Below are 18,968 nucleotides of genomic sequence, written 5' to 3' on the forward strand. Positions count from 1 at the left end.
TAAACAATGCATGGCTGGCTAAGTAGTCAAACTACATCACTGAACTAATCAATGCAGTACCTGTCATTTAACAGAGAGAATTCAAACACAATCCTTCCGGCAGAAGTAAGAATAAATCTGATCCACTTCATACAGGACCATTATCAAAAAAAGATATCTGATGACAAATATCCTTTTCAAATAAGAAGATTGTCAGAAGCATTATAGTTTGAAATGTCTGAACAAATGGGCAGCAATACCATGTGTGAGTGGGCACTAACAACAGCCAACATAAGTAACAAAAACTGGAATCATGTTAAGAATTAGGTGCAAATATCAATTACCCCGAAGACTGGTGTTATACCCAGATTCTGTCAGTACTAATCATGTGTTAGATATTGAAAGTTTGTGTTACCTTCTCGTTCCTGATTTTCGTCTCAATCATGCCCATGTCGATGGGTTCCATGATCACCTGGTAGTAGTCGGGGTAGTCTTTCCGTGACGGCAGCACCATGAAGATGTGTCGCAGCTGTCGGCCACCACCATCCTGGAACAACATAGGCATACAAGCTTTTAATTCACCACCATGTTGGACTACTGATTCCACCTGATACGCAGCTGACAACACTTCAAGTTTAATCAAAGAACTATTCTCCTCAACAAAGAATAGTACTGATAACAGTAATATTAGCTCAAGTACAAAATTTCTCAACTTGGCCACCAGGTTAGTCCATGAATTAAAAGAAAAAGCCATGACAACATTATGTGCAAAATCAGACAGTCAAGTGACCAACAGCATCAGACAAGATAACAGACTTTGGGCCATGATGATGTTAAGACACAGATTCTAAAAACCCTTGCAGAAATATTGTAGCTAAGCACGGACATACTTTTACTAGTTTAGTTTTACGCCACACTCAGCAATATTCAGATATATGGAGGCGGTCTGTAAATAATCGAGTCTGGACCAAACAACTGAGAGCACATGAAGTAATATACACATATTCCCCAATTGTGAAGACATGTGACTGTGCCAGCCAGACTGACCGTATAGTCAAACACTGTCTTGTAGAGAATCCACATCCTCCTCTTCATGCCCCCATCTTCAGGGCTCTTCTTGGTGGACTTCTTCTTCTCGCTGTCGCCTGCAGCACTGCGCCGACCTTTGCCCTTAGGGGTATGTTCCTCCTCAACATGTTCTTGTTTCTGAAGCAGAAGAGACTGGAAATAGACTGAGGCTCTGAGAGCTTCATCAGTTAGTGCTGCAGAAGTCAACATCAAGTTGATAACTTGTTCATCATAAAAACACTTGCTTTATGGTAAAACAATGCTGCCAATAATTAATGAAATTTACATGGCTGTTAGCATATAGTAAAGAGGACCTTCATCCCCTAGAATCTTCAATACCCAGAATACAAGGGAGGACTTCATACTTTCCATATTACATCCACATCACGGATATACAACAAGAACATTGGGACAAGTAAGTGAGACTGAGAACATTCTATGTCCATTTCCAAACAAGTAAAATAAAACGAAAATGAAACGGATGGACACAAGGATGAAACAGCATTTGGACAATTTGACATTTAACGAGAAAGTTAACATTAATTTGTCTGGTGAACATCTAACTAGGATAACTCTTGAACCATTATTTAGTCTTTCCATCAACTCACCTTGCTATCAAATACCTTACCTACATGGGCAATGAAAGCAGTTATTAATTCATAATCAACTCGGTTAGCAAAATTTTCAAATGTTTTATAGAAGATGTGAGTAACACAGTCACTACTGTTAGATATTATCAACAAGACTGTTCAACACAAGGGTGTTCATACTGGTCTGGAGTTCTATGTAACTGACCTGAAAATGATGAATATAACATTCTACTTAAAATGCACATCATTCATAACAACACATCAAAGAGGACAAGATGCATGCTTTAAGTTGTCATGTAGGCCATCAATGTCAGCAACTCAAGACAACAAAAGAAGAAGATCCAGGGAGGAAAATATATACCACAGGACAACTTCACAAACTGCTTCTTCATAATGCCATATGTCAAAAGTCATTTCCTCCAGTCATGCAATACAACCACACAAGCCAGTTTCTAACAGTAAATCTGGAAGCCATCTAATCATATAACACTTTATACCACATCTGAATTGTCTCACTTTTTCCCCTTGTTGCTTACACACACACACACAGAATTTACCGTATTTCCTCTAATAAGCGCCTCTGGCGCATATTTTTTCAATGGACCTCCAGACCCGGCGCTTATTAGAGGCCCGGCGTTTATTAAAATACCCTGTATTTTTAAAAGCGGGGATGAGTACAAAGCCTTCATTCTGTCCATCTGTCCTTCAGTCTATACCCGGCGCTTATTGGAGGCCCGGCGCTTAATAGAGGAAATACGGTAGTTTTCTTTTGTTTTAAGACATTACTCAACTGTAATGAAGATTATTCAACTGTATCTGACAAACAAGAAATCAGAAAGTGTTTCGGCAGTTTTAGGATTTCTTCCTTGCAAGACCGTGTCAAACATCAAACAACATTCACTCATCACTTCCAGTACAGCAAACCATACACAGACGAGGGAATGAGATCTGCAAGTATGCAACAAACACACAATCTTTGTTATCAACACTACCACGCATGCAAAGAAAAGAATCACTCCTACCATTCTATCCTCCAAGTAATAGCTGTATACCACGAAGCAGTTCCCTTACTGACCCAGACTAAGACCTTATGCCTACACTCAGTATTCCAATATATATAAGCTGTAACATCTCTAGGTTTAGGGGTGTGTGTTACATAATGCTACACCATAGGACTGGCCCTTCACAGTAGGCACACACATTGGATCTGAAGAAAGCTTTGTTCCTGGGCTTTACAACTAATGGCTACTGGATGTTAATCAACCACACATGGTAACATGGTAATAAGTATGAAGCAGGAACTGTTCCAGCAATGTAATACATTCCGGACATCACCTGATCATGAACACTAAGAGCAGCGATTGGAATTAAGAGGGCTCAGGGATTTCATCTTCTGTATAAATCTTGGAGCCCCTTAAATATTCCACTTATGGCTGACACACTGATTTCATGATTAGTCTGTAACACATATTGGTGAGTACATGATGCTTCACCTGTGTGTTAACAATGTTACACAATCTACCATAAAGAACAACAATGGTACAATGTTAGTGCTAAGTGTTAATAAACGCCACTCCACACAGTCCAGTATGTTAGATGGTCAGTTCTACATAGAATGCTAACTACAAGTATCAAAGGAATAATTAGGTGCAAGGAAAAATAGTTAAAGGCTACTGGCAAAAGAGGACAGTGATAATTTGACACTAGTTGGCTTAATCACATAAAAACCTGGGGCTTGCATGTCAATGGTATTACTATCATTCAACTCAATCACAGCTCATCGGAATGTCTGATAAACTTATTGTATTATTACTCATCATAAAGCACTCTGAAATATCACTGTTCCATTATTATTCAAAATATACTCCCTTTCAAATGTTTAACATTGTCTCCAAATATTATATGCATATGTTTTGTTGTACATTGTACAACTCATGTATAAATAACATATACCATATTTCCTCAAATAAGCGCACATATTTTTTCAACGGACTTCCAGACTCTGCACTTATTAGAGGCCCAGCGCTTATTGGAGACATAGCGCTTATTACGTTATATCCATCAACATGTGTCATGTGGAGGACAGGAAGTTATAACTAAAGGAACCATTCCCTAATAAATCTATTTTTGGATCAAGGGAGAATAAATTTGAAAAAACCCGTACTGGTGCTTATTAGAGACCCAGCATATATTTCTTAAACTGCTGGTTTACCCCCAGGCGCTTATTAGAGGAAATATGGTATCTGACATTATATCCTGCAGCTATGGAAAACACATTTACACAATATACTTGACTTGGCATCACAACAATCTGGAATTGTTTAACTCGTAATTTGGGAATGACCTGTCTGTAATAATATTAACTAAAAAAATAAAAGTATTTGCATCAAGATTCTAGTGTATATTAGAACTAAATAAAAGCAACAAGCCATTTCAAACATTACACTGTTTTAACACTGAGGTTCTCATGCCATAATGCAAATAACACTAGGATGATACTAAGTGAACAAGTATGCACAAACTGTCTGGTCTGATGGGTGGTACAGAGCCTGTTGTCATGGCAGCAAGGTAAGCACATTGACACTACACACAGACAGCCCTACAAGCCTTGGGAAGCTTAGTAGTTGGGGCGGCCAGCAGAGGTGTTTAGCTGGGCTGGGGAGACAACTCGGGTTACAAGCACTCACCTTGACATAATAGCATTTAATACTCAGAATATGTATTGATACTGATCAGCATCTCAATGGCGTGCTAACACTTAGTCCCTCAATCACCCATATATACATGAGACTGCAAAGACTTTACCACTCACAAATGTAAAATAAGCTATGGCCTGCTTCTAGCGAGGTTGCAGTGAGAGATCTGGCCAATCAAAAGTAAGCTTACATCCGTCAACAGAAGATGGCAAGACAGACAATAACAGTGAAATGGCTGTCTGATGGCAAGATGTCTCGTAATGCATTAAATGAAGTTCACTTTGTTACAAGCATGCTTGTGATAATGATTGTTATAAACAAATTTTTGCTTTGCAATTGTCAGGTCTAAACATTGCTTTCATGACAGGTAATGGAAGGTTTGGCAAAAGATTCAGTTTGGGGGTCATCCATGAGTTGCCTTTCATCAGCTGACTTTTAATAGGCACAGGACCACACCACACCACACAGCAGCTGAATGTATTTGTTGGTGATGGATGAACGTAGCGTATATAAGCCCTTGGAGTATTGACAGTCACGGGGATAGTAGTTCTGTTGGAGCTTACTCTTACATATCTCCCATGACAGAATTCACAGATATAGTGTTCACGTTTCCTAAAGGCTTGAGTGAAAAGGTATTTCATACACAATTCTAAACTCTAACATCTATGGTGTTGTGATCTGATTAGCATTTCATTTCTTACAATTATTTTAACACTTTTTCATTCTTAGAACCCTGTTTGTTTTTCCATCAACTGAAAGTTTTGATAATGTTTTAAATGTTCACACCATACTGATACATAACCCAAAGCCAGTTACTGCAAAGCTTTTGAACCTCTATACAGCTGTTATAGCACGGACAATTACATATGTGAAATGAACTCTATCAAAACTATTTACATAACTATAGTCAGGACATCAGATTATTTTAGTCAATCATATCTTTCCTTAGTTAACAGAAAGAAACTGATGTTTGTTTATGGGCAACAAGTGAATCAAGTGTGTTACAAACCAGAGGTGTGGCGTAACAAACATATCATATATATTGGGAAGGTGGCTCTTTTTTAACTGTCTGAAATGCCCAACAAAGAAGTCTGAAAACCCATAACTCGAATCTATGTAATGGTAAAAGTAGTCTACTTTGGTGGGTGTGGCTTAGTTTTATACATCTACTGGAAAATAAATACAATAACATGTGAGAATTTCATCTGATCAGAATTCAGGAATTACAATGAGCATAACAAAAATAAATTATAATAAATTATTTATAATGACACTAATATTAAAATGACCATAACTGAAAATATATACATTTAAATTCTACTTCAGTCAGACTTTTGCCTCAGACTCCTTGGCATACATATATATGTTACACCTAAAACAAAGCGTTTATAATGTTTTCACTTCATCAAAAGTTACTGTCTGAAACCTGAAAGTTCAGCAATAACCTACTTCAAGCAAGTCATCTACAAATGAAACTTGAAAATTTTAATATAAATTGTATATTTATATACTTATCCTATCTCACGATTTGCACTTCTCTCTCTTGCTTCGACGCTGAGTGGAACGAATGAGAACTTTTTCTGTAGGCCTCTCTTGTCCATACACCCGTGTTCCCCAGGCTGCTCTTCCTAGTCCCAGGCTAAGCGTGCAGCACGTTCCCCTGTCTACCCACGTGACTACCTCAGAGTGATCATTCTCTTCTTGGGGCCAATGAGAGTTATACGTAACCGTCGTAATCTGAGTAGAGGGGAGGTTGGGTGGGCATCCATCTCGTGAGATAGGATAAGTATATAAATATACAATTTATAGCCCCCCAGCCCCCATCACGAAGAGGGGAAAAGGAAACTGAATCGGAAAACTCACAAGTTTAACGTTCAGTACCAAAACAACACCACATGACTTCCACTACTTACAACAGTTAGGTCACAACGGTATGCTAAGGTACTTAGGAGCTTGAACGCTACGAAATCCATAAGGAAATCGGGAAGGACTCACTACACTGACGTGATTGCTCCGTAGAGTAGAGGTCAGCAAGTGAGATTGTCGAACACTTCTACATCCGTAGGGAGCAACGACAGGGTAGGCCCATAACTACCAAGGTCACTACGTGCGATGGTTAGTTCGAACCCATTGACTTACTAAGCACACTTGCTCCCAGGGACCGGGACTCCCGAGCAATGTGGTGTTCAGTCACTACCTTCACGAAAGTAAAAGGACGCAGCTTAGCAAGTGTAATCAGTCGAATTACCACGATTTCCAAAGTACCCCCATAATAAAAGTCCAATGACTAGTATCAGGCCAGCCCCTGCTTCGAAACAACACCCACAGACACCGTCCTGAATCGGAAAACTCACAATTTTAACGTTCAGTACCACAACATCATCTTATGACTTCTACTACTTACCACAGTAAGATCACATAGATGTGTATAGGTAATTAAATTGAGAAGAGAAATCAAAGTCCCAGAAGAATCGAAGACACAAATCAGAAATAAAATTCAGAATTTTATTCAGATTGTACACAAAGCAGAAACGATCGCAACTGGTGATCATCTGCGCTGAAGCTGATGATTGTCCCGAGTGGCGAACTGGTCTACCTCTGGGCATGATAACAGGTTGATCTTCGATTGGAATATCAGAGGCAGTTGTTTCCACTCCGTGAGTGACAGGCGTTTGAGACGTGACAGGGCATCGGCAATGACATGCCTCATCCTGGGAATGTGTCGGGCTCAGGCCACTGTGTTGAGTGAACCGATCAGATGATAAATTCGAAACATCAACTGAAGCAGAGCTGTCGACCCCTGATGGTTTATGTACAAAATTACCATCGAAATGTCTGATTGAATCAGTATATGAGTGAACTGCAGTTCAACTGCCCAATGCCAAAAGGCGAGAATGACAGTGCTGATTCGTTGATATGATGGGCCCTTTCTCCTGATGACCATTTTTTCTGCTAGGCCACTTGATGGAGAAAGTGAGCTACCCAGCTTGAAGGATGCGTCGAAGAACAGGTGTTGAGTCGGTATGAAGGACACCATAGAGACTCCAACGCAAACATTCCACTTCTTGAGCCACCAAAGAAAGACTGAATGTACTTGTGCAGGAAGAAGAATCAACTCCCTGGGGTTGTCGTCCCGGATGTATGGGCACAGAAACATCTGAAGAGGGCGAAGCTGCAGCTGGCCCCTGTAAGTCAGCGCTTGTGCCGACATCAACCACCCTAGTAACTTCTCCCACTGGCGAAAAGTTGTGGGTTGGACCAGCACTAGTGGTGCATTGCACTGAATCTTGTCCCACCTCTCCTGGGGCACAAACAACATGACCTGTCATGTTGAATATTGTCCCAATAAAAAGAAATCATCAGGTCGGTGTTACCTCCGATTTCAGCAGCCATCCTAATTGCGTAAACAGCTTGATGAACTGCCTGTGGAGAGGAAGGACGACTGGATCCTGCTGGGCTTGAACACAGTCGTCGATATAGTTCTCGAATGTCACGCCTCGACAATGCAGGTAGCTTGTTATCGGATTGGGTATCTGAGTAAAAAGCCACATGGCCGTACATATGCCAAACAGCAGGACCCTCCATTGGTATCAATGACGCGCCTTGAAAGTAAATCGAAGATACTTCCGATAGTCTGGATGTATCAGGATGTGAAGGTAGGCATCGCAGGTCGAGGGAAATGAGAGGTCTAACAACTCTTGCCTCTGATAAAGAGATATCTCCTGATATAGGAACGTTCAATAAGTCGAGCTACTATGTCAGTTCTAACCTCAGGAACGTTTCGGTTGGCCGAACAAAATGATGGTTCGCCAGGTGGAGTGATAAAGGTAGTAGATCACTGCCTGGTGACAGTCCATGCATAACTGCAGTGACCTCTGAACTCAGTGCTTGTGCTAGTCAAACCGTTCACGGGTGTTTCTGTCTGTCACCCTTGATAAGCAGTCTCTCTCGACTGGCTGTCGAAATCCCGACACAATCACTCTTACCGGGAATGGCACCGTTCATTGTTACTAGCATTTAAAGGCTGGACTTGATATCCGATTCGTGGGACCAAGAAAAGTCTGCAAGGGTACTTCATAGGCACTCTAATCATCAAAATTCCGGTAAACAAACAGTAGTCCGCCATTTGCAAACGTTACACACGAGTGACAAAAAACGGACAACACGGTCTTTGGTTAACCGGGCGAGTCGTAACCCGTAAATTCCGGGCTGAGCTATGCTGGCTATTTGACAAAACATCACTGCTGGTACCATGCGCAAAAACTTGACCCATCTGTTATCTGTCCAGAAACTTGCCTATCATGTAAAACAAAGGGAGCTGAAGATGACGAACCATCTGCAATAATTGCACCCAGTGATACACAAACATGCTGTTATGAGTTGTCTGTAGTAACAAGACTCAGTGCAGCGTGGTAAAGAATTCCTGGCTAGCAAGCTTATCTAGTAATGCCCTATCGGGTGGTTGTAGAACTGATATCTACACCGAAGGGTAGATTCGTTGAACCGAATCATTCATCAAAGGTGAAGATCGGATGGTAGATTAAGTCTGGAATGAGATGAGCCCCGGTCACGGAGGACTCTTGAGAGCTGGGATCGTCAGACTGTCAAGTGCCAAGCATGATATGTCTAGATGACTGCCCTACTGACATCACATGTAAATCGATTCGGCATGGTGAAGCACATAGCTACTACCTCTGTTCAACCAGCCGAAAAAGGGGTACAAGGTGGGATAAGTTATGTGACTAAAAACATTAAGCGCCTCACAAGCGGTAAGGTAAACCGGATAAACAAATCAAATTGTCGTGCTTAGAGCTTGCCACTTCGTAATGAGGAATTCAGTGCCTCACAGATGCCCTGAAAACTAGGATCGTGTTGAAAACTAGCAGAGTTCGACAAATTTGGCCCTATCTAGATGCAAGTTCACGAACCTGGTTGAGGATGTGGAAAACCAGTGTTGACAAGTCCCGATCCTTCATGTTGAATGTAATCAATAGAACATCTGGTATCTTGCTCTAGGTAGCTGTAGGTGGTCAGCGAACCATGCGATCATGTGTGTCGAATCAACCAAAACAATTCCTGCATCTTATAGGCGACTGGCATAGCCCGAACCATGAAAACAAAGACGAGGTTCGATGTGGGTTAAGTGTCTTGGGAGGCATCCCCCGACACATTTGGCATAGGCTCTGATAGGCTGGTAAGATGCACCGTGTTGGAAATAACATGAGTGGTGAATCACCCAATTCATGAATAAGCTCAATTGTTGGCAAGGTACGAGGAATGGATTATTGACAAATGCTGACAGTTCGATGAATGCTGACAATTCAGTGATCTTGAACGGCCAGGTGAACTGGTTCAGCGATAGGAAGCGGTTCGACCTGGTGAAACGGTACAATTGGGCTGGTAAATCGGTTCAGGGTGGTGAGCCCGGAACGTTGATGTGATCTGAATCAGTCCGTGATCTGGATCGGCGTTGTGAGCTGGATCGTGACTGTGATCTGGATCGGTAATCCGAAACGTTTAAATGATCTCAGCTGATGGAGAGATCTAGAACGATCAGATGAACCAGTGAGGCGAGGTGAGATGTTTTCAGGCCGAGGTGAATCGTTTCGGTGAAGAGAGCTGTTTCGGTGCTGTGAATCGAATCGATGATGTGAACCTTTTCGGCGATAAGAAATAGTCTTAATACTATGGCGAATTGAGTCAATGTCGTAATCCACATACGCTGTGGCGAAACGGTTCGGTCTGGTGAATCCATTCGGTATGGTGAATCGGTTCGGCGATTTGATGATGTAGATCGGCTGTGTGAGTCAGCTGGCAACACAGAGTGGTTTGATGAGGTGGAACGACGAGTAGACATCTGATGATGCGCCAATAAAATCATCACCGTCCGACATGGGAAATCTCCGGACGACGAGCAGTTAATACTGGTCGTTGAAAGCGGGGGTTTGTCGGGTGATCAACTGTTGAAGTGTAATGAGCTCTGTCTGCCAGCCAACGGGAGCAAGCATGTCTATATGCTCTAAAAACATCCTTGATAAGGGAGCACATTCCCGACGTTTGCTCCAGGAACACAGGTCAATACAACCCACACATGACGAGTGGGATCAAGGGGAGTAAATATTGTTACAGTGTGCGCAAAATTACGCTACTTAGGGTCAACTACCCATGATATATTTCTCATGTTAACTTGTAAGAATAGCTGAGAACTCTCACAATACGTCCACACAGTGGTGCGACAAGAAGAAGAATGATAACTCTGAGGTAGTCATGTGGGTAGACAGGGTAATGTGCTGCACGCTTAACCAGGGACTAGGGACCTGTCCTATAAGGAGAGCAGCCTGGGGAACACGGGCATATGGACAAGAGAGGCCTACAGGAAAAGTTCTCATTCGTTCCACTCAGCGTCGAAGCAAGAGAGAGAAGTGCAAATCGTGATATAGGATAAGTTTAAAAATAAAGCCTTACCATGGTACATGTACTCAAGCTCACCTTTCATGCAGTTTACAGAGATGGAACATCATCAACCGTAAGACTCTGACAAACTTCCCTTATTGTCAGTTAATATGCCAAATGTGATTAATACATCATCTTTCAAACCTAAAAATATTTCAGGCAACTTATCCTGCAAAGTAATTTCAGCTGAAGGAAATCTTTTTGTGCAAGTTATATTGAAATCAAACTACATATCCAAACTTCATACACCAATTATCTCTGCTGAAGAGAAACAAACCATAGACTGAACAGTAGATAGTGTAACATTCCTTCACTACAATACCATAGGTCCCAACTTGTTTATACCATTTCAGGCTGGAGTCATTTTCAGCAATTTTAATTACAATGATCCTAGCGATCCAGTGAAGTCAGTTCTACTTTTATAGTAGGATGACAGGATGTCATGTTAATTTAGAAAGAAATTACACGCAAGGTGATCAGTAATCTTCTATAAGCTGGGCTATCATTGAAAAAGTTATCTTAATTTTAAAAGTTGATTACACACTGTTGATTTGTCATGTCCCTAGGAGTGACTCATTAAATATTTGGTTCCTTTCACAGAATACATAGTGGTGAAAATTCTGACACAAACTTTTTAAATATGGTTCGTATTCGCTGGTTTAAGAAAACTTAACCAAACCTGAAGAGGTTTTCAATTCTTCGAAGAGAGTCGTCCTTGGGGTACATATTATGCATTTTCCACGCTGAAAATGTCCTGTGACAGTTGTATCAATGTTTTTTGAATAAAAAGATTGTACAATAAATAAACTTTTTATTTATTATACAGCCCCCCCTCGTGGAGTTACCTCCGTTATGCATCTTTAACTGGGGTAAGCACCTAGGCCCGTATCATCATTCCTTCTGCTGAATACATCAGTGAACAGAATTGCGGGGGGGAGGGGAGGCCCTACCCAAGGGCGACTCTCTTGAAGAATTGAAAACCTCTTCAGGTCTGGTTAATTCTTCTTCATAGAGATCGGCCCTTGGGGTACATATTATGCATAAACACAGACTCCCAAAGACCGGAGGCCAGGGAGGAGGGAATTCTGTCCAAGCACACACAAATAGCTATCGTTAATTGAAATAATGTAACAGACGCCATGACACTCACCTGTCGTATGTCCCAGTTTTCGCGTCCGCGAAAGGCATTATGGGAGGGGAACTGACAGGGAGGATTTGTGCTCAAAGACGACCTCCAAATGTTAGCATAGTAAATCGCACATGGTGCGAAATGTAAACAAAGCCCCACCCACCACGTGTCGATTAGTGAGCACCGTAGGGGGGAATGTCAAAACACTCACAATCGACCTAAATACTCCGTAGAGAATCGAAATGTGGGTAGTTAGATCCCAGTAGCGGATATGTCAATAAAACTCAGTATTGAACAGCAGCGTCAAACAAAACCAATGAACCAAGACTCACTCGGTCAGGGTGGCAGGACACTGTCCACTGGAGAGAACAGAACGGCCAAAGCTCGCACGATTACGGGAATGCGTATCGAGCTGATAATGCCGAATAAACGTGCTAGGCCGGCTCCAAATAGCGGCAGAGCAGATCTCTTCAATGGGGAGTGCCGATGCAAAAGCTTTTGATGCGGCTACTGCCCTGACCGAGTGAGCCTTCAACCCCTCAGGGGGAGGCTTGCCCTTAGCACAAATACACGAAACTAGCCAGCGAGACAAAGTCTGCTTGCTCGCCGGCACACCAGCCTTCCCGCCACCGGAACAACAGAACAGCTGGGTACCCATGCACGGATTCCCTGCGTTCGTTTGATATAGACTTTGAGGGTCTTACGGACATCCAACGGGTGAGTGCTCGTTGCCGAGGTCCCCGATGTGGAAGGCTGGGTAAGAGTGGGAAGTTCGATAAGAGCTGTCACATGGAAAGCGTGATCGACCTTCGGGCGGTACGTATCCGCGAATACTGACACGATCAGTGTGAAACACGGTCAGCGCCGGGTCGGACGACATAGCATGTAAATCGCCGACCCTACGCCCAGACGTTACCGCCACCAGAAAAACAGCCTTCCAAGTTAACAACTGAATGGAATAGCCGATAGGTGTGAGAAAGTTGGACCGGACAGCCAATCGAGCACAATTGACAAATCCCAAAGGTGGGCTGGTTAAGCCTGACAGCAGGTCGAACCCGATCAGCGCCAGTGAAAGCTGCTGTGCGAGAGGGTGGTGCCCCAGAAGAGCACCATCGACAGGGGGTGTGAAAAGTGGAAATAGCGGTGGAGTAGCGCGAATGGTGAAGCCGCCAGGCCTTCTTCCAAGCGGGCTTGCAAAACTCCAATACTCGGACTAAATCCGCAGAAAAGGGATCTGCAATCCCCTATCTGAACACCAGCAGCGCGCATAGCGGGACCACCTATCCTCATACTGAATGTTTGTCGAATCCGCCTCAAAGCCAGAATTGTGTCTGCAACTGCTGCAGGAATTCCGGCGTGCCTCGAGGCTAGACCTGACAGAGGCCAAGCCACCCACTGAATCCTTGGATTTGGGTGGAAGCTCCGTTCTGAGTGAGAATGTCGGTCGTAAAGGTAATAGAACAGGAGGCTGAGCCAGAAACCTGAGAATTACGGAAACCAGCTCTGTGGATGGCCAAAGCGGTGCCAGTAGCACAAGCAGCCGAGCTGGCTGGGTGGACAGCTGTGAAAGGACACGGGAATGAGTGGTAGCGGCGGGAGCCCAGAGCACTCTGCCCGTCCAATCCAGCAGGAAGGCGCCGGCAGCCAGCGCCCCTGGGTCGGTGATTCGAGAGCAGAACACGGGTGTCTGATTCGTCCCGCCCGGACGCAAAAACAGATCCACCTGGAGCGACCCGTACAACTGGGAGATAACTCTGAAAATCTGCCTGTCGAGCATCCACTCGTGCGGGGCCAGGATCCGGTGAGAGAGCGTCTGCTCGCACGTTCTCCAGCCCCGGAGATAAACAGGGAGTACATGACAATCGCACTGGTCGCACCAGAGTAGAAAGTCCCACGTCTCCTGGAGGAGCACTCGGGACACCGTGCCGCCCTGCTTCAGGATGTACGACATGGCCGTCTGGTTGTCCAACTGAAGACGGACTACCTGGCCATGGACATGCTCTCTGAAGCTTCGAAAACCAACCGCACAGCTCTCAGTTCCAACACGTTGATGTGAAGGTGGGCTTCGGCTTCGGACCAGAGTCTGGACACCGACAGACTGCCCAGAACACACACCCCAGCCCGTGAGGGACGCATCGGTCTGAACTGTGAGAGCTGGCGTCGGGATTTCCAAGGGGACCCCCCTGGTGAGATTCCCGACATTGGTCCACCACTGAAGGTGAGGTGTCAACCACCCGGGGACTGTGAGACTGCGCTCCAGGTCCTCGAGTGAGCCCACAGACTTCGCCAAAGCTTGCTGTATAGGGCGCATCCTCAACAGCCGCCGCCACACTACAGAGATCGTCGCCCGTGATATGGCCCAGTAGGCGGAGCCAAGTCCGTGCTGGTGCCTGGGGCTGGGAGAGGAACGAAGACACCATCTCCCGTACTCTGGTGATCCGGTCGGGTTTCAAGGAAACTAGATCCTTGTGTGTTTGGAATCTCGCCCCGGGAAAAACCAAGTCCTGGGTGGGTACCAGGTCGGATTTCTTGAGGTTGATGATCCCAGTCGAGTCGAACTAGAATGTCTATCACTGTGTGAGTAGCATCTAGGCTCGCTGGCTGTGTTAGTGCTCCGAGCAACCAGTCGTCGATGTAAGGGTAACAACGCCTTCCTTGGCGCGGCGGCGAGGGTAGCCGGGACTAACATGAGCTTGGTGAACACCCGCCGGGCAGTGGATATGCGAAGGGAGCACCGTGAATTGGTAACACATCCCGTCGTAAGAGAAACCGAAGGTACTGCTTGAACGATGGATGTATGGGCACATGCGAATCACGCATCCTTGAGGTCGATTGGCGTGAGCCAATCGCCGGGCTGAACAGATGAGATCACCCGGCGCAGTGTCTCCATCTTGAAGGATGGTACCGAGCATCGCGGTTCAACCCCTTGAGGTTGAGAATGGGGACGGAACCCGCTGTCTTTCTTCGGACGTGGAAGTATGCGTGGAGTAAAATCCCGCCTGTTCCTCTCCCGGTGGAATGCGGCTTTCGATTGCGGACTTGTCCAGCAGAGCCTGAACCGTCGCGCAATATGTCCGCCCTTGCCTGACATGGCGGCACCGAGTCGCGGCGTATGCCGGTGAAGTCAGCGGACCTTCGCTTCCACAGTGGTAAATGGCCTACACTGATGGTGGACAGCACCCAAGTGTTGTTTGTAGCCTTCTCCCACTCCGGCAGGAATAGAGAGCTGCCTCCCACTGGGGCGTTGGGTAAGAGCGTCGCGTTGTCCCAGTAGCGGAGCTGACTGGGCGTGACACACGGCTGGATCGACAGCCTGATGGGTTAACGGGAGGTCGGGGCAGACCTCCCGCGCCCGCGAAAAGGCTGGGAGCTAGTTGAAGAGGACTGCTCTTTGCCCTTACCCTTGGCGGACCTGTTCCTCCGCCTACCCCTGCCAAGCGGCCGAAGCCAGCCAGCGGACTCGGGTGTAGGCTGCACCCCGGCGGAGGAAGGTGGAACGGGAGCGCGGGGGCGAGAAGCCAGCGGTTGCTCCAACAAGGCCTTAGAATCCTTGAAGGAGGTAGCTGCAGCGGTAGCCTCCCGTATGACCTGCTGTGCCCCGGGAAACAGCGTCGCTCCCAGACGGAAGGGAAGGGCCAGCAAGGTCTGCTGTGTCGCTGCCGAGTAACGAGACGTCGACAGCCACAGCTTGCGCATCCCCATGACTGCGCACATCACCGTTGACGCAGCTGACCGCAAAGAGTCGGCGTCGAGGTGGGCCTGCACTTCGGACAACTGACGGAGTAGCACGACATGCGGAGAAACGTCTCCAGCATGCCCCTCCGCCTCCAGGGCCGACCTCTGTATCGAGGAGAGGTAGGCCTCATGGACCACAACCCTGACCTGCTGCATAGCGTTCCGGAAAACCTCCTCGTAGGTATGGTACGCATGCCGCAGGGGGGCGCCCGCGAGGGCAAACGGTGGTGTCAACCGACCTTGCTGAGCAGCCGGAGCTGCTCCGGAGGAAGCCGAGCCTCCCCCCAAGGCGACCGAAGTGAACACGCACTCATCCACCATCGGAACCGCGAACAGGGAATCCTCCCCCAGCTGGTACCTCCGGACAAGCTCTGGCAAGTCGAAACGGAGGCGAGACCCAGACAGGAGGGGATCCACCACGTCCTGGACCAACGACGGAAGCGTCCTGGAGGCTGCCTAGGGCAAAGGGGCAAGCGCCTCGCCTGGCAGCTGCCTGGGGCGGAACTCAGCCGTTGCGGACCTCCCGCAGAGCCGAAGAAAAACGGAAGGCACCCTCCTGCTCCTCGACACCCCAGTATCCATAGACTCGGCGCCCGAGCCCGAAGTCTGAGGCTGGGTCTCCTCGCGAAGAGGACCCTAACCCCGACCCGGTGGGCGGCCTAGCACTAGGTACAGCAGAGAGGGAGGAGCAGACAGAGCGCCCCGCGTCAGTGCCTGCAGTCATGCACGGACCCCGGTCCCGAGACGCTGGAGGCAGACCAGGCAGAACTGGTGCCTCCGCTCTCATGGGGCGGGAGGGCGCAGGGATCGGAACCCCAGGAATCATCAACGGTCCCTGCGCCAACTCCGAGAGGGGGACTGGGAGCGAAGCCTCCCCCTCCGGGGCAGCCGAGGCGTCCGGACCCGAAGCCAGAGGCAACGGATCTACAGACGCCTCAAGGCCGAGGGATCGAGCCAGGCTCGGCGATCCCACCCCCAGACTCTCCGCCCCACGCTCAGAGTGGGCGAGGAACTCCTGCCGGAGTCCTCCAACCGCCTCATGAACGAGGGACCTCATCGAGTCTGCGTGCTGCTGAAACATCTGTGTGATTAAAGTCATATCAAAACCGCTTCTAGTAACGGGAGAAGGGGACTGGCTACGGGATTTGTTTCCCTTAGAGCGCGGCTTTTTAGCCTTAGACAGGGGCACCTGGGTAAGTTCCCCTCCCACCTCACGCATTTCTCTGTAAAAGAGGAAATCGGCCGCCCTCCTCTTCTGGGCCCGGGGGGAAAAACCCATGCAAATTTCACAAGTTTCGGCAACATGGTCCGTCTTCTCCAGACAGACGATACACTTATCGTGTCTGTCGGCCCGTGGGATACTCTGCCCACAGACCGTACAGGAGGGAAACGCCTGAAAGCAAACACGCAAGCATGTAGCTAACAGCGGACCAGCAGCAAACATACACGTAGAAAACATTGAAAAATACGTGAAGGCTACCACGGGAAGAAATAGTTGGTTCAATACGCAATATTACAACCACGTGGCACGCTAAACTTCCCGCCATGGCAGAGCAACATGTGCATAAACCACGGGAAAGTTAGCGTAAAATAATTAATACAAAGTCACAATTATGAAACAACCGACCGCGAAGCTTTACAGGTCCTTGCAAGGACATAAAATAAAGACCATACATACAGGTGGTGTCTCAGACATATCTCATTCAATTTCTTTAGGAGAAAACAGCGCTGCACGGCACATCGAACACGTCTTCACATGTGAGTGACAGCAGAAGGAATGATGATACGGGCCTAGGTGCTTACCCAGTTGGTGCGCATGCGCAGCGGGAGGTAACTCCACGAGGTGGGGGCCGTATAATAAATAAAAAAGTTTATTTATTGTACAATCTTTTTATTCAAAAAACATTGATACAACTGTCACAGGACATTTTCAGCGTGGAAAATGCATAATATGTACCCCAAGGACGATCTCTATGAAGAAGAATGTTGGTTTTTAATTGTTCTACTTCAAAACGAAACCTTACCTCATTGAGCCAACAGTCACATACTCCTCAGTTTTAACAGAGAATAGTAAAACACCTTCAGGCAGATAAACACATATGAGATATGCTCACAATCATTATGCCAAGGTGAGAAACAAATGTTCCTCAGTTTTCACAGACCCCAACTATCTGTGCAATGTATGAAATAACAGAAGTTTCAGTTTTCTGAGTTATCAAATGACATCAACAATGTTCTTGTAACCATGGTAACCAGACAGAAGTGCTGAAAGAAGACAAGGACATCACCTCCTGCTGGCCGAAGCCTAGAGGTAAACTCAAGTGGTACTCACCACCATGGGGAGGTCAATGGTCACAGGGGTCGGGTCGGCTGCTGCCACCACCTCCTAGTAAGCAGCAGATCACATTACAACCTACCTTTCATCCCTTAACCTTAAGTGGACTCTTCTATGCAAACTTCCATAGATATATATATTGTGCATGCACAATGGAGGTCATTAACTGGACATATAATACCAACAGACATTTAGCACTTCGAAAATTAGCTTCAAACAGGAAATGAGATCTGAGGTACACTTTGAAACATTTATGGTTTAGAACATACATATTGAAAGAGTTTTCAGAATGACTAAGTTGAAATCTTCCACAAGTCTATATTAAATCCTTTAGAATGAAACAAAGGAAAACAAGTTCAACAAACATAATAAAATGATTGATATTCATATCAAATCAAAACTGAAGAATAAACACAATTAATCATGAATCAGAAAGTATCAAAGCATAGATAATCAAAATAACAATGGTGAGAAAATGCAACTGAAAAGTGAAAGCAATGCTTTGGCAAAACTCAAGTCTCATACTTGGCTGTGTTAAAGTGGTGCTACTACAAAACCAATCAATTAGGCTCCTTTCTGTCAGCTGATGGAACGATACCTCATTCTATCCAATCTAGTTGCTAGTAGGCATTAGTAGCTAGATAATCATCATCATAATAATACAGAAAGATATTACTTATCAAGCCTTGAGAACGATATCATTATCAACATACTTGTAGGTATGTAAACTTGGAACAATATTTCCGCCTATATAAAAATAAATATAACTTAAGTTGAAATCTTCATCACATATCCAGTGTATATCCATTCTGTTAAAGTAGTATGATAAACACTCATACCTATTTTCTTCAGGAGCATCTTTAAGTCCATGTCAAATGACTAGCTGCTAAAGAAGCAATTCAATTAAATTACACTCATCAGCACCAAAATATGACAAGGTGATAATTCAGAAAATAAATTGACAGAAACTTTTTCACAGTAGT

The 18,968-nt window shown here is 45.6% G+C and overlaps 1 protein-coding gene across 7 annotated transcripts in view; it reads right to left on the minus strand.

Moving 5' to 3' along the window:
* The window catches only part of LOC124281970 (protein polybromo-1-like), a 58,515-nt gene that overhangs the window by 27,260 nt on the left and 12,287 nt on the right, over positions 1 to 18,968 (minus strand). For 6 of the 7 annotated variants that reach the window (XM_046717978.1, XM_046717977.1, XM_046717976.1 and 3 more), the window contains exons 9-11: positions 17,983 to 18,036; positions 1,027 to 1,185; positions 395 to 526 (exon numbers count right to left, since the gene is read on the minus strand). In XM_046717978.1, coding sequence (XP_046573934.1) covers positions 395 to 526; positions 1,027 to 1,185; positions 17,983 to 18,036 — 345 coding nt within the window. The remainder of the gene's footprint in view (positions 1 to 394; positions 527 to 1,026; positions 1,186 to 17,982; positions 18,037 to 18,968) is intronic. The other variant, XM_046717979.1, reaches the window with a different exon arrangement.

This window comes from Haliotis rubra, unplaced genomic scaffold (genome assembly GCF_003918875.1).
Source record: "Haliotis rubra isolate DU_JTF1 unplaced genomic scaffold, ASM391887v1 Scf291, whole genome shotgun sequence".
In the NCBI taxonomy this organism is placed as follows: Eukaryota; Metazoa; Mollusca; class Gastropoda; order Lepetellida; family Haliotidae; genus Haliotis; species Haliotis rubra.